Source organism: Aulostomus chinensis, chromosome 24 (genome assembly GCF_037954235.1).
Source record: "Aulostomus chinensis isolate RoL2024-O1b breed Wild chromosome 24, RoL_Achi_v1.0, whole genome shotgun sequence".
NCBI classification, from domain to species: Eukaryota; Metazoa; Chordata; class Actinopteri; order Syngnathiformes; family Aulostomidae; genus Aulostomus; species Aulostomus chinensis.
The window spans coordinates 1,582,167-1,604,116 of NC_141343.1; the positions used below are offsets into that span (position 1 = coordinate 1,582,167).

Here is a 21,950-nt window from a genome sequence, read left to right on the forward strand (position 1 = left end):
GAAGAAGAATGGCCGCAGCCACAAGCATCTATTTTTGGAAGTGCTCACCCAGTTTGGTCAGCAGTGGGTGGGAGTTGGCCTTGAAACACAACTTTCAGCCAGTGCGGGTTCTCTGTTGGGAGATGCTTGTTCATTTTAAGGCCGGTGGTTTTGGAATGTGGTGTGGATGCCGTCACACGACACAAAGAAGGATGATGTTCTCCGCAGCTCAAGAAGCTTATTTGTAGCAGAAAAAGCCTGTGGTGCAAAGCAGGGCACAAAAGAAGTGAAGCGCAAGATGCTCCAGACTAACTGTTTTCGCATAATTTTTGGGGACTAGATTGAACATCAGATCATATTTTTATAGAATGAAAGAATGATTGAACATAGTTTTACTTCCTTTCAATATTTAGGCATTTTAAGTCAACTTATGAGAAGGAAGTTGAGCTATAATATCACTGCTCAATCAGGTGAAGTCATAATTTGCATGTTGTGCACGATTTAATTTTTTTTGACTGATATTGTGATACAATTTGCAACGTTAAAGTAAACCTACATTTTTACATCATCATTTGTTATTTTATTCAAAAAAACATGTAAATTATGGTGTAATTTGATTTGTTAATCTCTATAAAACGTCAACATGTTTGTATATATTTAGAAGACCACCTGCTGGCAGGACGTCACTGTCGTGTCACCGCTTTCAAATAAAAATTGTATTTTTGACACACAATTAACCTTTTACAAATATCCAGTGGGCCAAATGGCAATAAATTATTAATTTAGATCCATTGTCAAACCATAACTGCGAATATTTTTATACAATATTGGAATTAATTAATCAAACAGTATCGTGAGTGCGGTAGCTTTGTTATTAAGAAAAAAACTGAAAAAAACTGATTCATTTGCAAAGCGTGTTTCTCAACTCAAACATCGAAGATTAAACCAGTATTATAAAATGACCACAACTACAATTTGTTTATAAGTTTTCAGAATAACTACATTAATTGAAGAGCAATAGCAAAAAAATATCTTTACAATTTGTGCAGTATGACACAATACCTATAAGTTGCTCCTGTCTCCTCATACTCTCTAAAAGTGCCTATGCTTCTAACAACAATCGGAGCCCCCAATGCACTTAGCGGGTGTAATTTGACAGCAGCCAGTTGCCTCATTGGATCACCTTCTAGCTGCTCTGAGGCTGCAGGCAGCTCTGCTCCTGTTCCACACCGAAGTAATTTCATCAGTAGTTGTTTCTGTTTCTCATTTTATCCACCAAAAATTAGGAGAAATGCTGGAAAAAGTCTCCCTTTGAATTGTACTCTTTGCTTTTTACAGCGTAAATTATATCTTGAATTCCTCATTTAATATTGGAGTGAATCGCAGAGAACTGAATCATTCATCAAAATCATTCTGTGTTTTCAGATCTGTCGAAGAACCGCCTATGCGAGCTGCCGGAGGAGCTCTGCCAGTTCATCTCTCTGGAGACGCTGAGCCTGTACCACAATGGGATGCGTTCACTTTCCTCGAGCCTGGGCAACCTGCAGGCACTCACATACCTCAATCTCAGGTAACTCACCACTGTACAAACTCTGCAACACAGTAGGAGCATCACATTTTAAATTTTCTAGTGTTTGTAGTCTATTTTGTCAGATAATCTGAGTCCTCTGGTCTTTGAACTCCAATTTTTGATTTAAAAAAGAATCGAGTTCAAAACCAGCCATTGATGGATCAGGGAATCACACAAACTCACCTGTATCCTTACACCTAGTTTAATTTGTTTGAGGTTGTTGCGTTTCCATCGGGTCCTTTTTTTGTGTTTTCTCGGATTTTGCAGCAAACAAAAGAGATGGACACCAAATCCCGCTATCAAATCATTTATTGGCCAGTTGTACTAGCCTAGCTTTATACCCGCTACATGGATTTGACTATTTGTAATGAGTAACTGAGTAAACACTTGAATACTATTCTTTATCTATTAACATACTCAGGAGTCCAGATTGAACTGCCTTTCTCTGTGGGACTTGGACTCAAGTCCAGGATAGCAGAACAAGACAAAACTCAGTTCACGGATCCAGAAACCGTACAGGTTCTCACATCCTGATAACGCAAATCCCAATGTAGCCCATTTCCTGCTAATTCAGTGAACAAGTTGTTCATATAAAAGGCACATTTCTCATATATTTCAAATTATATTCTGAATGAATAAAATTATTTGCTCATAATAGATTTTTTGTCCTTGTCTATTAATAACATTCACGGAAATTTTCAAACAAGTTTTTTAAAAACCTTTAAATGTTGACACGTAAGACATAAAAACTAGTAAATAGAAAGAACTTAGAACTGTGGTTGCTAAAATTGGAATATCCTCAAACATGTCAAATCAAACACGGCAGTCACTATAACAAAGGAGCTGGCACGTTTCCTCCTCCTCCTCCTGCAGCTGCTGCTGGTGTAAGTTGCAATTGCCGCTGTTATCTCCTGCCATCTTTGTGATTCTTTATCATATCGTGTTCCACTGCTTGCAACGTCTGACAACCATCTTACTGTTGCTAAGAGACCTGCTGCTTTACAGGTCGTGCAAATGGAGGCTCAAAGTATGAATATCATAACAACCAAAAATAACAAAGACGTTTGAAGTTTGTACATCATTTTGTATGTATTTAGCTCCAAAAGTTGTATAATTATAAGACAATTTTGTGTGATTGTTAAAAAAAAATGTGTGAACATGCGACATGAATTGTGTGTTTGTCTTCGCAGTCGTAACCTTCTGTCCAGTTTACCACCGTCAGTATTTCAGCTTCCCCTCCTGCGTGTGCTCATCGTCAGCAACAACAAGTTGTCTTCACTGCCCGCCTCCATATACTTGCTCACACACCTCCGACAGCTGGTAAAACACACACACACACACACACACACACACACACACACACACACACACACACACACACACGCACACACACACTCACTCTTCTGCGCAGCCATATTACCACTCACAGGTGTACAAACTCTTGCTGTCTTTTACTTGGAGGAGTTGGTATTTCTTCATCTACCTGTTAATCAGTGATTAGTGAGAGTTGGACGGACCAAATCATCTGTCTTTGAAGTTTCTTTGAAAAAGATATGAAACACTGGACTGAACCAGACCAGTGTATAGTGATTTTACCACTAGGTGCTACACTTCTTACAGCACTCGGGTGGAGGAGTCCTCCTATGATAGCTACTCCTTCAGTTCCAGTGATTTTTCAAACCTCATTTAGAAGTTTGCATTAACTTGCAAAGCTAATCTACGACCATTGTGTCTGAGCACGGTGGAAAATGCTGGAGAGGTGAAGTGTGTGTGTGTGTGTGTGTGTGTGTGTGTGTGGGGTGTATTTGTCCCCTAGTCGTCATCTGCACTTTTATCATTACTCACCCACTGAGACCAATTTTTTCCCAAAAATCCGGTACATCTAGCTCCCGGCATACCTCCACCTCCGTCATTCTTGTTCCACTGTTGGGTTTTATTGTGAACAAAATCTGATGTTCTATGTCTTGAGGGCCCTCTTGCTCAATTCTCCAGTAACAGGCAACATAAACGGGCAAGGATGCAAACACGTGGTTTGAAAGCAAGTACATCTTTGAGCTAACTGGTTGAGGCAGATGGCGGCCCACATTCAGCCCAGACGTGCTGACTTTTCGACCCGTTCAGACAGAGACAGTTTCTTGCTGCTCCTGTGTCAGAATTGCTAACTCCTGAGGGAAATGTTGGCCGCCTTTGCCCTCACTTACTGTGGACGTGCTCTGTTTACAGTGTCCAGGAGGAGTGTTTGTTGTGGTTCACTTCTATAAAAAATACAACTGAGTCCTCTTTCTCCCTCAGCTCGAGGAGTCTGAATGTTTTCAGTCCATACAAACACCACCACAACCCTGGATTAGCTCGTCACTGGAAATGTCTTATGTTGCCTCTTATTTTCCTGTGTGACATATCATTGCACATGGAGACAACGGCGTAATGTGATTTTGTCAGACCACTTTACGTGATTAAATTCACATTCTAGCTGAGCCGAGCAAGAGGTCAGAGGTCACTGCTGGTGGTTAACACCAAGTCATAGAGGGTCTAGTTTCAGCTTCCATTTCGTGTCGTCTTAGAAGAGAAACAGAAAAGTAGGTGGGTGTTGCTGTGTTGTCATATTATTTTAGTTTTCTTTAACACAAACACTGGTATGTGTTGTGTTATCCCCCCCAAAAAACAACAACAAAAAAACAGTCCTGTGACCAAACAAATGCGACAACAGCAAGTTTGCATGAAATCAAACCAGAAACCCATACCACTGGCCTACAGAGCCGTAGAGCCATTGCTAATGTGATGAAAGATGCCGGTGGTCTATAAATACATCAGGTACACATAGCACAACACGGTGGGTGGTTCTAGAATGCCTCCTCCAATCTCAGCGTCTTTGTGTGTGTGTGTGTGTGTGTGTGTCTGTCTGTCTTCGTTTGTCTTCCTCTCTCAGGATCTCAGCTGTAACGAGCTGCCGTGTTTACCTGCTGAGCTCGGTCAGTTAGAGTGTCTGAGGGACCTGAACCTGAGGAGGAACCAGCTCACCACTTTGCCTGAAGGTATATACACATTCCACTGTAACCCCCCCCCCCCCCACACACACACACACACACACACATGTTCCCGCACCACAAACTGTTTGATTGGTTGGTAAAGTCAGTAAAGCTGTGGAAGATGATAAGCTTCATTGACACAGCTTGTTTTTGTGTACATGGTCCAAATACTTGATTTGCAGCGACTTTTCTTAAAAATTGAACCCCAAAAAAACAAAATAACCCAAACCCCTGCTGTAAGAATAAGTGCATTGATACTTTTTTAAACAAATGCCCAAACAAAACAGTGCTTCTGCTGTGTATTACCAGCTATTTTTGGCGGTCAATTGAATTTGCTCTTTTTCCATTGTTTTTCACATGAATGTATACACGAGGCAGCGATGTCTCGTGGCATCGAAGGACTTACGTGGCTCCTAGAAAGGGGCTGCTCATGCATCAATGACAAACGCAACATTTTCCAAGTTTTTGCAGCAAAACTAAAAAAATTTGTCTCAAAAGTGAAGGAGTTTTTTTTTTCAGGTTTGGCAGATTGTGTATTCATCTATGCAGTCGCAGAGTCATGATTTTCTGAAGGGACTGGCAGCTGTCATCTTTCACAAGAAGAACTGAATTGAGTAACTTAGCCAACATCAGCACAGGCTAATAATTTAAGATATTTCTCCACGCTCTCTCCCACTCAGAAATCTCAGAGCTCCCCCTCGTCCGGCTGGATGTGTCCTGCAATCGGATAAGCCAGGTGCCACTGTGCTACCGCCACCTCCGGCATCTTCAGAGCATCCTGTTGGACAACAACCCTCTTCAAATGCCACCAGCACAGATCTGCTCCAAGGGCAAATACCACATCTTCAAGTATCTCAACATGGAGGCCTGCAAGAGAAACCAGGAGGAGCTGGAGAGACACCTGAGGCCGACGGGCTTTAACAGCTGGTGAGGAGGAGGGAGAAAGGAGAAGGGCTAAAGGCAAAAGGGAGAGTGGAGGAATTCAGTGGTCAGGATCAAGTCATGACCTGGGGGGGCTGCTGGTTCGGTGGTTTGTTTGGGTCCTGGTCGCTGCACTAGCGCCTTCTGTGGTCAGTCAGGGGTATCTGTCTGGGGGAATAGCATGACCCTCCCACACACTACGTCCCTCAACGGAGACGGATGCACCAACAGCTCCATGTGTGATGAAGGGAGCATGCGATTGTCCAAGGTGCTCCTTAGAGACGTAGAAAGAGGCGGTGCAACGGCAGCTCGGTGGGGTGAACTGGCGATGACAAGGAGGGAAACTGGGGGATAAGCACAAATAATGAAATAACGAAAAATATGGAAGAACATCCCAAAATCTGAGGAAAACATTTGATGTTATCTTTAAGTGCGCCGACAGATATCGAGGTGTGTCCAGATGTCCTGTTAAAATGCGGTTAGCCTAGTTCAGCACGAAACAGCTGGAGATGAAAAAGTTTGATTTAAAAAGTCTTTCACAGAAGTTAAAGTTCATTGATTAAATGCTGTTACATTCTGCACTGAGCTGTGAAAATAAGGATAAGTAGGTTTGGATGGAAAGAAGAGCAGAAAGTATGGGGTTTAAAATAGATGATAAATAAAGAGCTGAAGGGGAAACTTAGCATCTTCATGGGACCAATCCAGAAAGCCCTAGACCAAGAGTGACTGGACTGCTCCCATGGAGGAACATTAGTCTCTACCGGTTACGATAATGATCCCATGCTTTAGCCAACAATATGGCTGATTATGTTCTTGTGCGTGTGTTTGCTCAACTTCTCCAAATGATGCTATCCTGATGTTTCCCTACAGTCTGTCAGACCAGGAGCTGTTTACAGGTCAGTTTGGAGGGCTGGACTCCGGTTTTAACAGCGTTGATAGTGGCAGCAAACGATGGTCTGGGAACGAGGTGAGACACACACACACACACACACACACACACACACACACACACACACACACCAAATAAAGAGACATCCAGTTTTACCGTGAAACGAAAACAATGTCTATATGACAGCGCTTGTACGTTATACTTGCATGTAAATGAACTGTTGTGCTCTGCATTTCATACTCAATGTCGTTCATGTCCGTGGCGACAGTTCCTCGCTGGCGTAAGGAGACATATTATGCTAATATTTTCGGTTAGCTCCTGGCTAACTTAAACACAGATAAACCATGAAATTATGCAGCATTTCTAGACTTCTGAGATGGATCAGGCATGTCACCTCGTGACTCCCACTAGGGATCCAGGGTGGAGAGGGCTGCTGCAGGGACAACAACTTCCTGTTAGCCCTGCTAACTTTACTTGTGTGGTTATTATAATATCATCCTATCAAAAAGATTTTGCAGAATTGTGACGTTTGTTTGTCGCTGAAGCAGAATGGACGTAGTAGCCTCCCTCCCGGCCTCTCTGGCTTTAACCTTGATAGATGTTGAATATTGACTCTGCATCAATGGCTCTGTGTCCAGTCAGCAGACGATTTCTCTGAGCGTTCCCTTCGAATGACTGAGATCAGCAGAGACCAGAGGAACCTGGAGGAAGAGGAAGAGGAGGGGGGTGGCCCCCGGGAAATGAACAAAGGTGAGGAGGGACACACTCACCCCGAGTCTGTGTTTTTCACAGTAGATTAAGCAGTGTTCTGTGAAAACAAGGTCAGGGGTTGCTTTTTATTGTAGCTAAAAATTTTCTGAAACAGTAGATGAGGAATGTTCTTCTAACTGCAGTGAACGGCGAGGCTGATCAAGTGGACTTCATTGACAGTAGTGTGACAGAAGAAGAGGAGGAGGAAACAAGGAGGGATCCACCCACGCTCTCTCCCTCGGCACCTCCTCTGGTACCAGTCATCCACACACTGATGAGTGATTGTGTTGTGTGCTCATGTTGCACAATATCTCGTCTTTTACGTGCTCAGAAGAGGGAAGATACTAACCGTGTCATTGACTTCCAGAAGCAGAAGGAGAGAACGTCGCCTTCTCAAACGCAGGACTCCACAATATGTCGGTACGTGTTAACAAACTGTAAAAGATCCATCTTACGTGTGCTACATGTCAGCAGAACAACAATCCATTCACAATGTTACATGGGGACAATTTAATGTGATGTTTCACCCAAAATGTGCATTTAGCCTCACTAGCAGGTGTCTCATTTTTCCCTCCTGCGTCACTTCTTTGTGACCCCAAATGCAGCAAGAGCCATGTATACAATTATCTTAAAGTTAATGGAGACTGGTGGCTAGCAAACTCATCATCATGTATAATCCATGTCTTCTTTTTCTAGTCGTATCTTCATAATCCAGACACTTTTGTTGTTGTCTGTGTGTTTTCATGTTCGCAACGAGCTGTAACTTTTTGTGGATTACTGAGCAAACGGCTTGATTAAGTAATCATGGATTATACACGAGTCACTTGAGTTTGCAAATGGACATTTTTGCCATTGTTAGCCGTAAGTCTCCATTAGCTTCAAGCTAAATATACGTGGCTGGCTCTTTCTGCATTCTGGAGTTCTGATTCTGATTTGAGAAAACATGAAAAGTCTGTGTGTTTATGCATATGAAACCAAATAAATTCTGAATGAGGCCCTGCGATGGATTGGTGACCTCCTGGGCCTGCAGATGCTAGCACCACTGTTGTCATGGATTAGCGGTGATGTAGAAGATGCGAAACCTCTCAGCTGCAAAAACAAGCAACGCTCCGGATATTATTGATATGGATCGGTATGAATGAGCTCATGCCTGGTTACCACAGCAATATCGCTTTTAATAAACAAGAAGAAGAATACTGTGTTTCAGTTGAGGAGTTGAAGAGGCTGGATTAGGATGACAGATGGAGAGAGTTTAAGGTGACATCGTTGCTAATTTGTTAATCTGCTCGTGGGAGGGAAGGAGGAGGGAAGGGTGAGAATCATGTTCACAGGGTCTCCCTCAGCACCCTGTCTCCCTTGGGGCTGGAGTTCACACCGCGTCTGTCATCCTTCCACTTCAAGGTCTTATTCAATAATTCTCATTAATAGAAGCGTTTTTCATGTCATGCGATACATTTATTTTACATTAATTCTTGACATGAATCCGGTGCACTTAAAAGGGTAGAAAAAGTGAAAAAAGACCAAGAAATCCGTCTTTACTAGGCCTGTTTTCTTTAAAAAATAAGAGCCTTTGCCATGCAATCTGGAGTTTCTGCTCTTTTCCTTAGTAAAGCTCTTGACTGCTCGCCACAGGACAGTCTTTCCCAATATTTTGGGAGTGTAGGCCAAGTGAAGCTTGACTGTATAAATTCTGTGGAAATAAAACCCAGAACTAGTTCAAATATGCTACCTTGCTACACAAGAAGATGCTTTGAAATTACCTGACATGCGCAAACTCTTAAAACAAACATGCTTGCTGAAGCTTTTATTTTGAAAGACACATCGAAAATGTTTGAATCTTCTGTCCCTTATTTTGTTACTGTGTATTTAGTTTCTGCGTGTGAGACAAAGATAGACAAGGTTTTATCACCGTCTCTCTCCCTCCCTCTCTCTATCACTCCGTCCATGTCTGACATAATATTTGAAGAGCTTGGGGGAAAGTCAACAGCCTGCGGTTCCCAGTCATTCCAGTGTTGGACAGCCCAGTGGCCCTCCGACAATCAGTGCTGTGTGCTGTTCTCAGGGGAAGTCGCCACACACTCAGTCCCTCTATCACGCTGGGACAACTTATTTAGATGTTCGCGCGTCTTTTGAAAGCTGTAAAACAAAGAATTGGTTGGGTGTTGGCAGTATTGGAGGCATTAATTCAGACAGAATTATTAGGTTCTCTGACACTTGTCTCTCATTACCTCTGTAAATGGAATGCAGTTTTGGTTTAGGTCTTGTATGTCTGGGGTCCTGTGAACTGGTTCTAGACCAGATCCAGTGTTAAACCCCCGATTTAAAAAAAAAAAAAAAGCAACGACAAACCTCCTAGCAGCCAGAAGTGAGATGTTGCACTGCTGCCAGTACCTTGAGGCTGCTATGGGCTAGAGGTTTAGCCAGTACTGCAGTATTTACAGCGGACATGTGTGTTACTAAGAAAAACCTTGAAACGCCAGCAGACCAGTTGCAGTTCTTGATGCCTTCATGTGGTACCTCTGTAGAAGTTACTGTGTAATTTACTGCACAAACACCCCTGAGCCAGGACCCAGACCTCTCAGCTAGCGTGTACCACAGAAGTACCTCTGATATATCACTAGAAGTAGTACTGAAAGAAATGCAACAGGACAGAATAATATAAATCAAATGAGAGGAAAAAACATCAAGTTTACTACTCCAAAGCAGTACTTTCAAGAATGTGTTCTTAGAAATCACTCGACTTAAGATTTATGTTAACCGTACTGCACAGAAGCTTGTTCATGCAGTTGAGAAATACACATTTGATAACAGTCAGTAATTAATGCAGTTTTCTTGACAAACAAGCAAGTAAACCGATAGGACAGTGTGATAGCTACAGGACTTTTACCTGCTGTGCCGATGGTCATGTCAGTCCTCTGCTGGCTGCATGTTGCTGGGTGTTGTAGTAGCAGTACTCTGGTCCAGGCCATGGGATTTGATAACTGCAGATTTATCTCCTGTGAGCTACTTAGCTGTTGCACTACTCTGATCTTGACACTTGGTGTTTGTTTAGACAAACGGATGTTCCAGATCTTGGCTCCCTACACTTCCTCTGGGACCTCTAAAAATAGAATACAGAGACTGAAAATGGGAATTCAACACAAGCTGTCAAAATAGACTTTTACAGTTCAATGAAAACACATTTTATTTTTTTACAATTAAGCCTTCAAAAACACTCTCTGAGCAGTCAGATTAATAAAATACTGCGTTACTAAGCTCCACTTTGTCCTTTAAAGCTTTTATTTGTTCTCAATTGAGTGGTTAAGTTCCACCAGTGTGTATTAATGGGAGAGACACTGGTTCAGTCTCCTATAACAACCAGGACTCAGGACTGTGGGGATGAGTTGTTGAGTACCTGGATGAAAATTATGCCACAACAACTCAGCCATTGTTTAATTTGCCAAATACAAATGCTGACCTTGACTGTTCAAGATACTTCTTTCAGTTCATATATTTGAATACTTTACCTCACTGGTGTGATTTCTTCTGCAGCTTACAAGTGGATGTGGGCCTCCCCTCATCAACCGCTTCATCTCCCCTGTCTCCATCCAGCCCCAGCCTGGAAGAGCGCAGACGGCCTGGCAACCTGCTGGTCTGGCAGGAGAGAGAGCGGCTGCAGCAGCAGCAGAGAGAGAAGAGCAGGTACTGTCAGGGGCTTGCAAAAAATACAAACAATTTTATAATGGAAAGGTCAAAATGTCACACACACACGTCAGTTGCATGTCCTCTGACTCCTGACTCGGGTCCTTGAAGACACATTTCGGACGGATTCTTCAGGTGAACGACACCGAGATCATATGACCGTGATGAAGTGACTATTACCACACAAACCGATGGAAATAAGCAGTCTCAGGTCACATTGCAGCTGTTGTAAAAATATAACATTAAATACATGATAGAAGTATTTAGAAATATGTGCATCCAACCAGAGTGTGAAACATAAGGAACATATAGAACTCAAAGGAATGAATGTGATAATATACTCACGTGTAACCACAATATGTGTACATATAAATACAGTGTGTATGTGTATATATTTATCTATGTATGTATGTATGTATGTATATGTATATGTATATATATATAGATATAGATATAGATATAGATATAGATATATTTCTATATAAACATCAATGTGTGTGTATATACACATACTCAGGAAAGAACAATAAAAATGTGAGTGTGTTTAGCCACATCACTCTCCTCTCTCTCATATCTTAATATACTTCATGTCTACGCTCTTAATTTTTGCAGTTTAATGAAGTCATCCACCAAAACAGGAAGTCATGTAGCCACATCAACAGGAAGTAGCTCGTGGTAAGAAAGTCTTGTTGAACAAATAAAACTCACAACAAAGAGAAAGAATTGACACTGAGGGTCTGTCCACGCTGTGTTTGCTCAGTCTGAATTGATGAGCATGGAAAGTGTTTCAAGGTTTGGAGGTATTGATTCTTGGTATTTGTCTCCCTCTAGTGGTGCACCGCCAGAGAACAACAGCTGCAGCAGTGGCTTGAAACAGAGATGTGCAGTGAGTACCATCCTTCCTGCTAGGAGTACGGTCAGGTGCTGGGTGATCATCTGACTTGTCTTCCTGTTTTATCAGAGTGCAGAACAGATGAGCCCTCCATCAACGTTCCTTCACCGTTCCAGCAGCAGAACTGGTACACACACACACACACACACACACACACACACACACACACACACATACCCCTTTGATAAGGAATGATTCATTCATTTGAAAGTTAAACATACAAAGTAACACTACATCTAAATGCCACTTTAAATCTAAACCAACATCAAAATGTAGCATCGTAACGATACTTCTGAGTTTGTGTGTGTGTTTTATTTTCTTGAGGGTACTCAGAGAGGTCATCCCTCCCTCTGCTTTGATAGTATGGTGTCATCAGATCCAGGTTAATTCCAAAATCTGGTTCGTGTAGGTATCATAAAAGTAGTTGTCATGTGACCTCTTGACCAAGTTCCAGCCAATCATGGCAACAGAGGTGGCGTGGTTGGTTTTTTTTTTTTCTGAAATGCAAAGAAATCAAGAGCAACAGTGGACACCATGGCATGGCGTACTGTTGCCAAGTGCTTTCCTTCCCAGGGAATGGTAGCCTAGCGTAGCTCGGCTAAGCAGCTTCACAGTGTCTCTGCTGGTTCTCACTGCCTCTGCTCTGTCATGGAAATGGTCGTCCATGGAGGAAGTTAGACGCCCCACTGTTGGGCACACTGGTGGAAGTGTGTTGTTGTGTAGTCTGATCTCGGTGGATGTCGTCAGGATCCACCCACAGACAGACAGGCCAACCAGCACCGGTGATGGAGTAACTACTGCTGTTACTCTACAATTAATCAGCATTTATAAAGTGTATTTATAAATCTCTTCAGAAGGAAGCGGTGCAGTTTGAGAGTCACAGACTTGATATTGGAGTGTGGAAGTGCCAGGAACCAAACTTCTCTAAGTTTGCATTGCTGCTGTCAGTTACTGGAGAGTAGCTGACTTAATCAATTCATTTGTGTAGGAGCAGAGAAGAAGAAGAAGGAGAGGACTTTTTTTTCCTTTTCTTGGGGCAGCAAAGAAGTATTGACTACATATTGAAATGTGCATCAAAACTGCCTCCTGCCTCCATTGTACACAGCTGCTTTTTTGTTTTAATCAGATTTAATTTTGATGTGAATTTAGGCAACATTGAGTGTGTTTGTGTGAAAACCTTTAACATGCACATGCATGCACACACACACACACACACACACACACACACACACACACACGCCACTGAGCGGTTTAGCTCTTTTGTTGTAGGAACATAAACTATTGTATGGATCAAAGTTTATTCTTTACCTTGAAAAAAACCAGTGTAGATTATTTTCTCAAAATTCAGTTGATCTGAATCCAGAGTGTAACCTGGTGTAACATGACCTTTGCCAGATGTGCCATCCTCCAAGACGTCCCCTCCACCCGCCCAGAAACCCAACAGTTTCCTGTTTCGCATGCCCTCCCGGAGCAACGTCAAACCCACAAGTGAGTGAACAACCGCCACACGTGCTTCACACACTCTCTCACGCCTTCTCGTGACGTCTCACACTCTTTATGTTCATGTCAGGTTTCACTCTGGGAGAATCTGGCCGAAGTGAGTCTCGCACGACGCTGCGCTCTCCTAAAGAGGAGCGAGTGGACGTCACGCAGCTGCGCAAGGTAACGCACCTGCTCATGTACACGGATACACAATTATTCCCACACCTGGAGTCAACCACTGTCTTGATTGGCAGGAGTTTAAAAAGACAAAACTGCTGCACCTAGCAAAGCGAGTCAGCCACCAAGCAGGTCTGGAAGGAGGCTGGATGCTGTGAGGTGATTGGTGGCTAAACCTCTAACTTACAAGCTACAGACACGGCAGATTCACTCCTCCGTACTGAGCTCTCTGCAATAATTACTTCTTTACATGAAGTAGTACTGCAGTTCCCCAATGTCTTCTGATACATAACTGAGTTGAAAAGATAAACAAACTCAAGGCCAAAAAATATGCTGATTCTGATACTGTAACAGGAAAAAGACAAGTGCCAGAGTCCACAATGAGCCAAACAGATACTGTGTGTGTGTGAGTGGCAGCTGTGTGGACATCCTGGTTCTCTGTGTCCCTGCTCAGAACCTGGAGTCCAGACTAAAGACCACCCTACCTGAGGACCTGGGCGAGGCTCTGTGTGACGGCACCATCCTCTGCCAGCTGGTCAATCAGATCCGGCCACGCTCCGTGTCAATGATCCACATTCCCTCTCCAGCGGTGGTGAGTCTCTCTTTGAACCTAAATGAGAACATGATGGTTCTCTCACTCTGGTATTTTAAACAACTCAGCGAGTTACAGCAGTGAACCTGTGAGGGAAACACAAACACAGTACTCTGTTTTACTACCCAATGTACTTTACAAGCAGTAGAACATGTTCTTACTGATTTTAGGACTCAGTTCCACTCCTGACGAGATGTTCTCTGATCTGATTTTCAGCCAAAACTGAGCTCAGCAAAATGTCGACTCAACGTGGAGAACTTCATTGCTGCTTGTCGCAAGCTGGGCGTCCCTGAGGTAACGTTCTGTACTTGCTACAGTACATTGCATTACTCACAAAGTGTATTTTGCCTCCGAAGTACTGATGTTTTCACAGCTAAGTCACTTCTTTGCTAGTCAGCTTTATTTAGCTCAAAGCTACTGGTGACTGAGGGCTAATACCATCCTTTCACAAAATCCCAAGCGCCTGGTTTGCAGTCATTAGCCGTCAGTCTCCGTTAGCTTCATGCTAAATATCCATTGCTGGCTCTTTCTGCATTCTTGAGTCAAATAAGTAACAGAGGAGGTAAAAAACAAAACACCTACTTGAGTGCTTAAAAGATAAAATACACTTTAAGGTTGAAGTATCACTTTATATCTGATTTACATGACCTTTAAACCCAATCAATCATGTTAAATGCTTAAAGTAGTTTTTCCACAAGCTTTTTTGTGTTGCTCTGTGATTGCCATCCTGGTTGGACTGATGGAGCTGCCTGAGATGATTCAGCCAGATCTACTGAGTATCAAGAGAACGTCAGACACGCACCAGTCCAACCTAGACTCTGCTCTGTTAGTCTTGTCCTTCTCGTCTCCTGGTTATAACGATTACGCCCACCTGTATTTTCCTGATTGTCTCTGTGTGTCCTCCGTCTTTCTCCTGTCCAGACGGACATGTGTGTGCGCTCTGATGTGCTTCTGTGTAAGCTGCCCACTGTGCTGCGCTGTGTGGCTGCCCTGCTGGCCACGGAAAGGAGGGACACGGTGGAGGAGCAGACCCTCTGCCACCCCTCAACTTCGTCTTCACCGTCGTCCTCCTCCTCCTCGCTGCTGTCCACAGATTTCCTGCTCTTCTACTGTGTGGCCATGGCAATGCTCTACATCCTCTACTGTTACCTGCTCACCTAAAGGAGCAACACACACACACACACACACACACACACACACACACACACACACACAATATATATATTTCTAGATTCACATGTATGCATAGAACAATGCTAATAAACACATGCTTAGAAAATGTGGTCAGTTGAATTGTACACAGCTGCTTGCTCAGTTGTCATCTCGCACAATAGTCTGCCTTGTGTGTGTGTGTGTGTGTGTGTGTGTGTGTGTGTGTGTGTGTGTGTGTGTGTGTGTGTGAATGTGTGTGTACCTTCTGTGACTGTGGCGAACAGATGTCATGGGAGTTTAGAGGCTGCGTCACATTGAGCAAACAGCCAAGCACCTTTTAAGCAATGAGGTGAAACCACTTCATACAGCACATGGACGCCGTTCACGTGGTGGAACTGAAAGCACTTGAGATGCCTTAGCCGTAGCTCCGCCTTCCCTCTGGAATGTACCGCCTGTTAGTCTGTCTGAAGCACAAAATCTCACTGACTGAGGCGCGATGAGCCCGTCAAATCTGTGTTCCATGTTGTACTTTCGATTCCCAAATTACAGCCAGATCATATCAGCTTCCTTGATCTGTGAGTTTTGCACAAAGATCACAACGGGCTATGCAGCGTAGCCGTCATGTGCACCAGTGCTGCATTCTTTTGGGATATTGTTGTGTTTTTGGCCACTCTGGCGCTTGGTGTTAGCTGCTAGTGCTAATTGCTCGGCTACGATCAGCAGCTAGCCGCCACTGACACATTTTTACTGGGAAAAAAACCAAAAACAAAACCTAACAAAATTTATGTAACTTGGACAAACACAGGATGTATGACACCCACGTTAAGAGATACTTTAAATAAAGTGTACTCTGCCTTTCCAGAACTCACAAAGATGTTCTTTCCTTCCTGCATCATTTCTTTGTGACTTAAGAAAAACTCAGCCAAGTACATTTGCCTTGAGGCTAACGGTGACTGACAGCTAGCAACAGCCAAACTGTTCATAATGTGTCTGTTTGCTTACTCAAGTGTATCGGTTGAAGTAATCCAGGTCTTCTTTATCCAGCTGAATGCTCAATAATCCACAAACACACTGATTTGAGCTCCATTAAGCACAGGAGAGCTGAACTGGAAATCAATGTCAAGTCATGAAAGATTGTGTAGTTAATGATAATAATAATAAGAAGAAGAAGAATAGCCCTGATCAAAGTTTTTGTGGTATTACTGAACATACGGCTGGATAAAGACAATGAGTTGCTTGAGCGTTAGTAAGCAGGTGTGTTAAGGCAGTTTTGCTGCCGTTAGTCATCAGTCACCATTAGCTACAAGCTAGTAGTACACATGTCTGGCTCTTTCTGCATTCTGGAGTCACAAAGAAGTGATGGAGGAGGGAAAAGAGTCTTCATGAGCTCAAGACACCAAATTGTAAGTACTTGGAAGGTGAAACGTGGCTTTCAGTCACCAGTGGAAGCAATGCAGCAGCTTTAAGTAGAAGAGCGTTCAGTGTGTACCACAGCAAAAACAGGTAAAATGTGTCCATTTGAAGGGCTCGTCAGATTCTCTGGTTACCTGCTGAGATCTTAGAGAAGGAAACGGAGTAAACAACCTCAGGTCAGCCAAACATACCTGGAAGAGAGTTTAGAGAGTGGAATTACACAGTTGTGAATATCAACCATCAAGCGCTTCAACAGCAGCACAAAGTCTATGCTTTCCCCAGAGGCTGCTGTGTGCTGACCAGAAAACATCATAGGCAGTTCTCTCTCTGAGAACTATTAGAACTACGACTCCAGTCTCCATGTTTGTAGGCTGTTGAAGTAACATGTGACTGAACTGTGAATGTGTATTTTAAAAATTTTGTCAAAAGGAATTTAGTCGAACATGGAAGTTGAAATGATACAGTGCCTGTGACCACTGGCAGACGGCTCTCTAATGTGTCTCTGCTATGTTATCTCTGAGCAGCAGGGGGCGGTGTTGCTGCATATAAGCTGCATGTCCAAACTGACGGTACCAACCCTTATAGGATGTGTATGTGTAAAGTCTTTTAATTTTTTAATTTTTGTTTGGTCACATGTGAGCAGCTGACTTTGCCTCGCGTTGTATAAATGTAAACAGGTTATTAAATTATTGTTATTTTTTATTTATTTAGAATTCTGTTGTGTTTTTGAGCTGAGCAGGAGGAAACAGCAGAGGCTTAATTAACATGGTTCAGCCTGAAAGACTCATAAAGCTTTGTGAAATCAGTCTGTCTGCTCTAAATCACACACACAGGTAAATGGAATCAATATTCAATTATTCAGAGTTCAAATAACATTGACTGCTTTAAAAGTTTGTTTTCATTATTGCCTTGGTAAATCATTGATTGGTCACAAAGCCTCTACTGCTTCCACCACACGCTGCTTTCTTTTTTCTTTTTTTTTTTTGCTCATATGCGGTCAACTCAAGTCATTCTGAATCTCATTACAGCGTTTATTTGACTGATGTGGACTTTGAAAGCTACAGCAGAGAGAGTTGTGGATTCAATTTGCCCTGCAGACAACTACAAATCCAGAACGTGCTGTGTTTCTGAGCTGAAATGGAGTCCTTATCAAGGCCTCTGATGCTAAACTTTGTACCTAAACTGTACCCCGGTGTGTTATTAAACAGGTGACTCACGGGAAAGGTAGACAGAAATTGCATTAATTCATAACTGAAATCTCAACATGAGTGCGCTCATGTCTGCTGTTGTCTGGAGGTCGCTGTCAGCTGTCTTTTTCCATTAGCCTGCTGTTACCACGATAAAATGTATATTTTAGAAATGAGCGACATTCAGTCACTGGCTCAGCTATATTCTTAAATATGAACAGAAACGCTCTTGTCTTTTATATTTATACAGTATCTTTGTATTATTAAGAAGCTTTTTTTTTGTTTATATAAATCTATATGTAAAATTTTCTCCTCCCTGATGTAAAGAAATGATTAAAAACTGAACGTTGACCACGTGACGTTTACCTGCTGTTGTGCTTCGTCAGAACGCTGATCAGGATATCACGAAAATCAGCATGCAAGGACCAAATCAGCTTGTGGTGGTGTCACCTGAGACCACAGGTTCCCATTAGCATCTGCGTCGCTACTCTTGCTGGGCTCCAGACGTTTACAACACTACCAATAAAACTCTGCTAAAGTAAATCAGAAAATAAATAAACCCATACACGAGTCAAGAAAAGAAAAAGAAAAACACAGTCTGGCTGTGACAAGAACTCCAGATAAATAACATTTAGAAAATGCCCACAAGATCAACAAATGTTTTAATTATAAAAGTTTTACCTAATTATTACTCAGGTTTTTTTTTTTCTAGGTGTAATATGACCTGACTAGCAGTGATTCCTGTTCAAATAGATTGTAAACATACATACACAAACTATTTCTTCAGCACCCAACATGGAGTAATCTGCAGCTGAAACTACTCCGTCGCACGCTGCTCACTTTAAAAACGTTGGCGAGAAAGCAGACAGGGAACGCCCCCCTGAAGGGGGCATTCATCAGGGCAGGAGGTGTCAGCGCACGGTGCAGTGGCAGCTAATTCACTTTTAGGTTTTTCTACCCGAACAATTCAATGACAAACTAGATTTGAGATCATTTATCTGCAGGTTCCTCAGGAGCTTAGATGTGATAGATCAATTTGTCATGGATGCAGTCGCCACGATTCATGATGAAATACTGACTGAAAATAGGAAATGGAACAATGTAGAGGGCTTTCATGCGCTCGTTAACCGATATCCTGATCAGTGTCTCCTGCTTTCACTGCTTCCTAACGCTCCAGCGTGTTCTCCGGCTGTAGAACCCGGCTGCTCTGTGCTTCAACAGGTGAGTCTGAGAGAAAAGGCTGCTATCACCCTTTTGCTGTGTGCTGCAGCATTTGTGACGGACACAGTGGAGCTGAGAGTTGGTGTGTTGAGATGTGCGTGTGTCCAACGCAGTCGTGTTACCCGAGCTCACTAAGAAGGTTCCAGGTTCATTTCACAGCACTTTGCCCTCTTACCTGCTTGTGTTTTGATGTCAAAACTGAACAACAGTTTGAGATTTGTTCGTAGTTGGTAGCTGAAACTTTGCACAGCTACTTAACACATTTCACAAGATACCTTGTCTCGTGTCCTAACCCTGGAACTAGTTCAGTCCCCACCCCTCTGCTCTCCCACTCACCGCAAGGAAAAAAACAGTAATCTCACAGCTAGCTAGCTAACTACCTAGTTTCAACACACATCCAGGTTACCAGAACAGAGCATAGTCTCTCCCCCCCCCCCCCCCCCCAAGAGCATCACTGCACCAACCTGGTCTTAGCTCCGCCCATAATTACGATTGACTTAGAGAAATACAAGCAGGCGTTGATTATACTTGCAGAATGATGACAGTTGAGCCAGATGTGTCTGTGCTGACCACATGGAGGATCGCCTGGCTATATGACACTACCAAATACCAATCATAAAGCTTTAAAGCCACTATGTGTAGAGTTGGATGGCTCCTGACTTTCCTGTCTTCCGGCGGCAGCGGTCTAGAAACTACTCAAGTAGCACCAGGGAGCTACGGTGAATGAGCATCAAACTGGAGGAGTTACAGTTTGTTCTTAGCTCAAATCTAAGTGTTTGTGGATTACTGATGTGCTTGGCAGCTTGTAAACAGACAGTTTTTGTTTGTATTTGGTTGCATTGCAGTACCATTAGCTTCAAGCTAAATTTATGTGGCTTGCCAAAGAAGTGATGCAGGAGAGAAAAATGTCTACGTGACCTTATTTGTATACTTGAAAGGGAAAATATACTTTTTTAGGTGATGTATCATTTAATGTTTTCCTCAAACAACTACAAAACCTACAACAGAAAGGAAACAACCATTATTTGGCTAATTAGAACAAAAAGACTGGAGATTGAAAGAAGCTAAACCGGCCAGAGAACCTCCCAGCTAGAGCTGCACCACCCAGTCACTGATAGAGCTGATCAATAAGCTGCTGCCACAGCACTCTCACCCACAGGTGTCCGCTGAGACGTGGCTGCAGGCCCATATACTGAGGCTGATGGGAAAGCAGAGGAGCCAGGAGAACCCCCACCCCGTCCCACCCCACCACCACCACACACACACACACACACACACACACACACACACACACACACGGAGCTGCTGGCAGTGACTCCAAACTAAGGAATCCTCATACTGGATCTGTGGATAGCAGCTGACCCCCAATGCTAATAACATTAGCACATATGCATCAACAAATGTCACTTCTAAAGACACTCCCCTCTTGCTCTTTTAGAAAACAAGACTACAGGACAGTGGTGTGGTTTTGATTTCAAAGTTGTTTGAAAGTTGTTGGCAAAACTACGAACAGGAAACTGAAAGTGAGACAGTGACATGTACTTAGTGGCTTAGATTAACCAACAGCACCTGTCAATCACCAGCCTCCACTACTGGCCTCCGCACTGGGGCTGTAGCGGTTGCTGTTCACATATGGCCCTAGAGTAGAGTGAAGAGAACATTAGCTTTCAGACCTCAAAAATGTGTGTGTGTGTGTGAACGTACAAGGGATTCAATAATATCACCTTTTAAAGAAAGCAATCTGCGCTACAAAACAGACTTCATCAACCTCAATCATTCTTAGAAATATTTGCTGTGCGAACGATTGTTTCTATCTCTTCTTCCCACTGAATGACTGACACAATCGAGGTCTGATGTACTCATCAAAAGTTCTACTTTTCTTTCTCATGGCTGTGAGTGTGCATATGTGTGACTGGTGTCTGTACTATGGCCCATCACTAGTTTGGATTATTATAGATTAGAAAACTATAATAAAAAATATATAAAACAGACCTAACCCTAACACAGTTAGCGAAAGTCGCCTGCACGTGATCTGACTTCTCCTTCTCCCCTCCCAGGATTCCTTGTGTTCCCCCCAACTCATCATGGAGGAGGAGGGTCTGACTCGGCTGGCCCAGACCATCCAGATGTTGGTTGGCCTGGCTGATGGCGTCCAGCGTGCAGCCAAACCCGACAAATCTGGAGCAGCTGGCTCAGCACCAAGCTAGCAGCATCTACAGGATGACAGACAGACAGACAGACAGACAGACCACCAGAGAGACCTCCTCCATGACCACCGGTGTTTGTTTACTTTATCTCATTTATTGACCCATCACATCAAATCAACTCCTCATCCTTGTTGTTTTTTAACTTCAAAATAAAAAAAAAAGGTTGAACAAATTCTTAAGAAAAAAGCTTTTTGTCTTTCTTTCTTTCACAATTCCGATGAGAGCATTTCTGTCAGTTCCATACGAGAATGTCAACTATATAGCCTAGCCTAGCTTTAGCCTAGCTTAGCTTAGCATAGAGACGTGAAGCAAGAAGAGACGACCAGTCTGGCTATCAATATTACATGAACTGTGATAAAAGTCTATCTGGGTGAAAAGAAACATTTTATACAGTAACACAACAGCTGCACTTCAAATGCACTTCTTTAAATATATTAATGTAATGTCGAAGGTTGCTTAGGTACATTGATTAAAAGTATTTCAACTCATGTATGATGGTTAAGGTCAAAGTCTGGCTCAATCTTGACTTCTTTTGTGTGTATTTCTACATAAAGGGACCTTGTATTTCTGCTCCAATACATTTCCCTGAACCCATCAGTTACTGGTTACTTTAAAGAGTGAGAATTTGCATCAAATTTGAAGTCTGACAGCTTAGAAGTCAATGCTTTCTGATCTAATACAAAATGTACTTAACATATACTTATATTTTTTGTTATAGTTTTTCTGAAGAACACACTTCCCTTACTTGCGTAAAAGTAGGTAAAAGTCTCCTTTTAAAATTACACTACAGTAAAAGCAGTATTTGATTTCA

At 42.7% G+C, this 21,950-nt stretch overlaps 1 protein-coding gene and 1 long non-coding RNA gene across 6 annotated transcripts in view; one reads left to right on the plus strand and one right to left on the minus strand.

The window, feature by feature from the left end:
* Positions 1 to 21,302, plus strand: part of lrch4 (leucine-rich repeats and calponin homology (CH) domain containing 4) — a 41,433-nt gene extending 20,131 nt beyond the window's left edge. Inside the window, exons 2-19 of one of the 2 annotated variants that reach the window (XM_086197195.1) lie at positions 1,405 to 1,549; positions 2,740 to 2,869; positions 4,476 to 4,581; positions 5,256 to 5,502; positions 6,367 to 6,463; positions 7,024 to 7,135; positions 7,279 to 7,388; positions 7,503 to 7,555; positions 10,667 to 10,816; positions 11,429 to 11,491; positions 11,648 to 11,702; positions 11,778 to 11,835; positions 13,104 to 13,196; positions 13,279 to 13,370; positions 13,822 to 13,959; positions 14,176 to 14,253; positions 14,881 to 18,932; positions 20,990 to 21,136. In XM_086197195.1, coding sequence (XP_086053321.1) covers positions 1,405 to 1,549; positions 2,740 to 2,869; positions 4,476 to 4,581; positions 5,256 to 5,502; positions 6,367 to 6,463; positions 7,024 to 7,135; positions 7,279 to 7,388; positions 7,503 to 7,555; positions 10,667 to 10,816; positions 11,429 to 11,491; positions 11,648 to 11,702; positions 11,778 to 11,835; positions 13,104 to 13,196; positions 13,279 to 13,370; positions 13,822 to 13,959; positions 14,176 to 14,253; positions 14,881 to 15,120 — 1,967 coding nt within the window. In that variant the 3' untranslated portion in view covers positions 15,121 to 18,932; positions 20,990 to 21,136. Of the gene's footprint in view, positions 1 to 1,404; positions 1,550 to 2,739; positions 2,870 to 4,475; positions 4,582 to 5,255; positions 5,503 to 6,366; positions 6,464 to 7,023; positions 7,136 to 7,278; positions 7,389 to 7,502; positions 7,556 to 10,666; positions 10,817 to 11,428; positions 11,492 to 11,647; positions 11,703 to 11,777; positions 11,836 to 13,103; positions 13,197 to 13,278; positions 13,371 to 13,821; positions 13,960 to 14,175; positions 14,254 to 14,880; positions 18,933 to 20,989 lie in introns of both variants that reach the window. The other variant, XM_086197196.1, reaches the window with a different exon arrangement.
* Positions 10,911 to 18,562, minus strand: LOC147238329 (uncharacterized). 4 transcript variants are annotated; one of them, XR_015111774.1, is made up of 7 exons: positions 18,482 to 18,562; positions 18,078 to 18,244; positions 15,374 to 15,575; positions 14,831 to 15,116; positions 13,853 to 14,045; positions 11,711 to 11,832; positions 10,911 to 10,989 (listed from the first exon to the last, which is right to left on the minus strand). It is a non-coding gene; the product is annotated as an uncharacterized LOC147238329 (long non-coding RNA). The 4 variants fall into 4 exon arrangements; XR_015111772.1 differs by having other exon boundaries at positions 10,940 to 10,989; positions 11,525 to 11,832; XR_015111771.1 differs by lacking the exon at positions 10,911 to 10,989 and having other exon boundaries at positions 11,283 to 11,832.
* Positions 21,303 to 21,950: the final 648 nt, after the last annotated feature.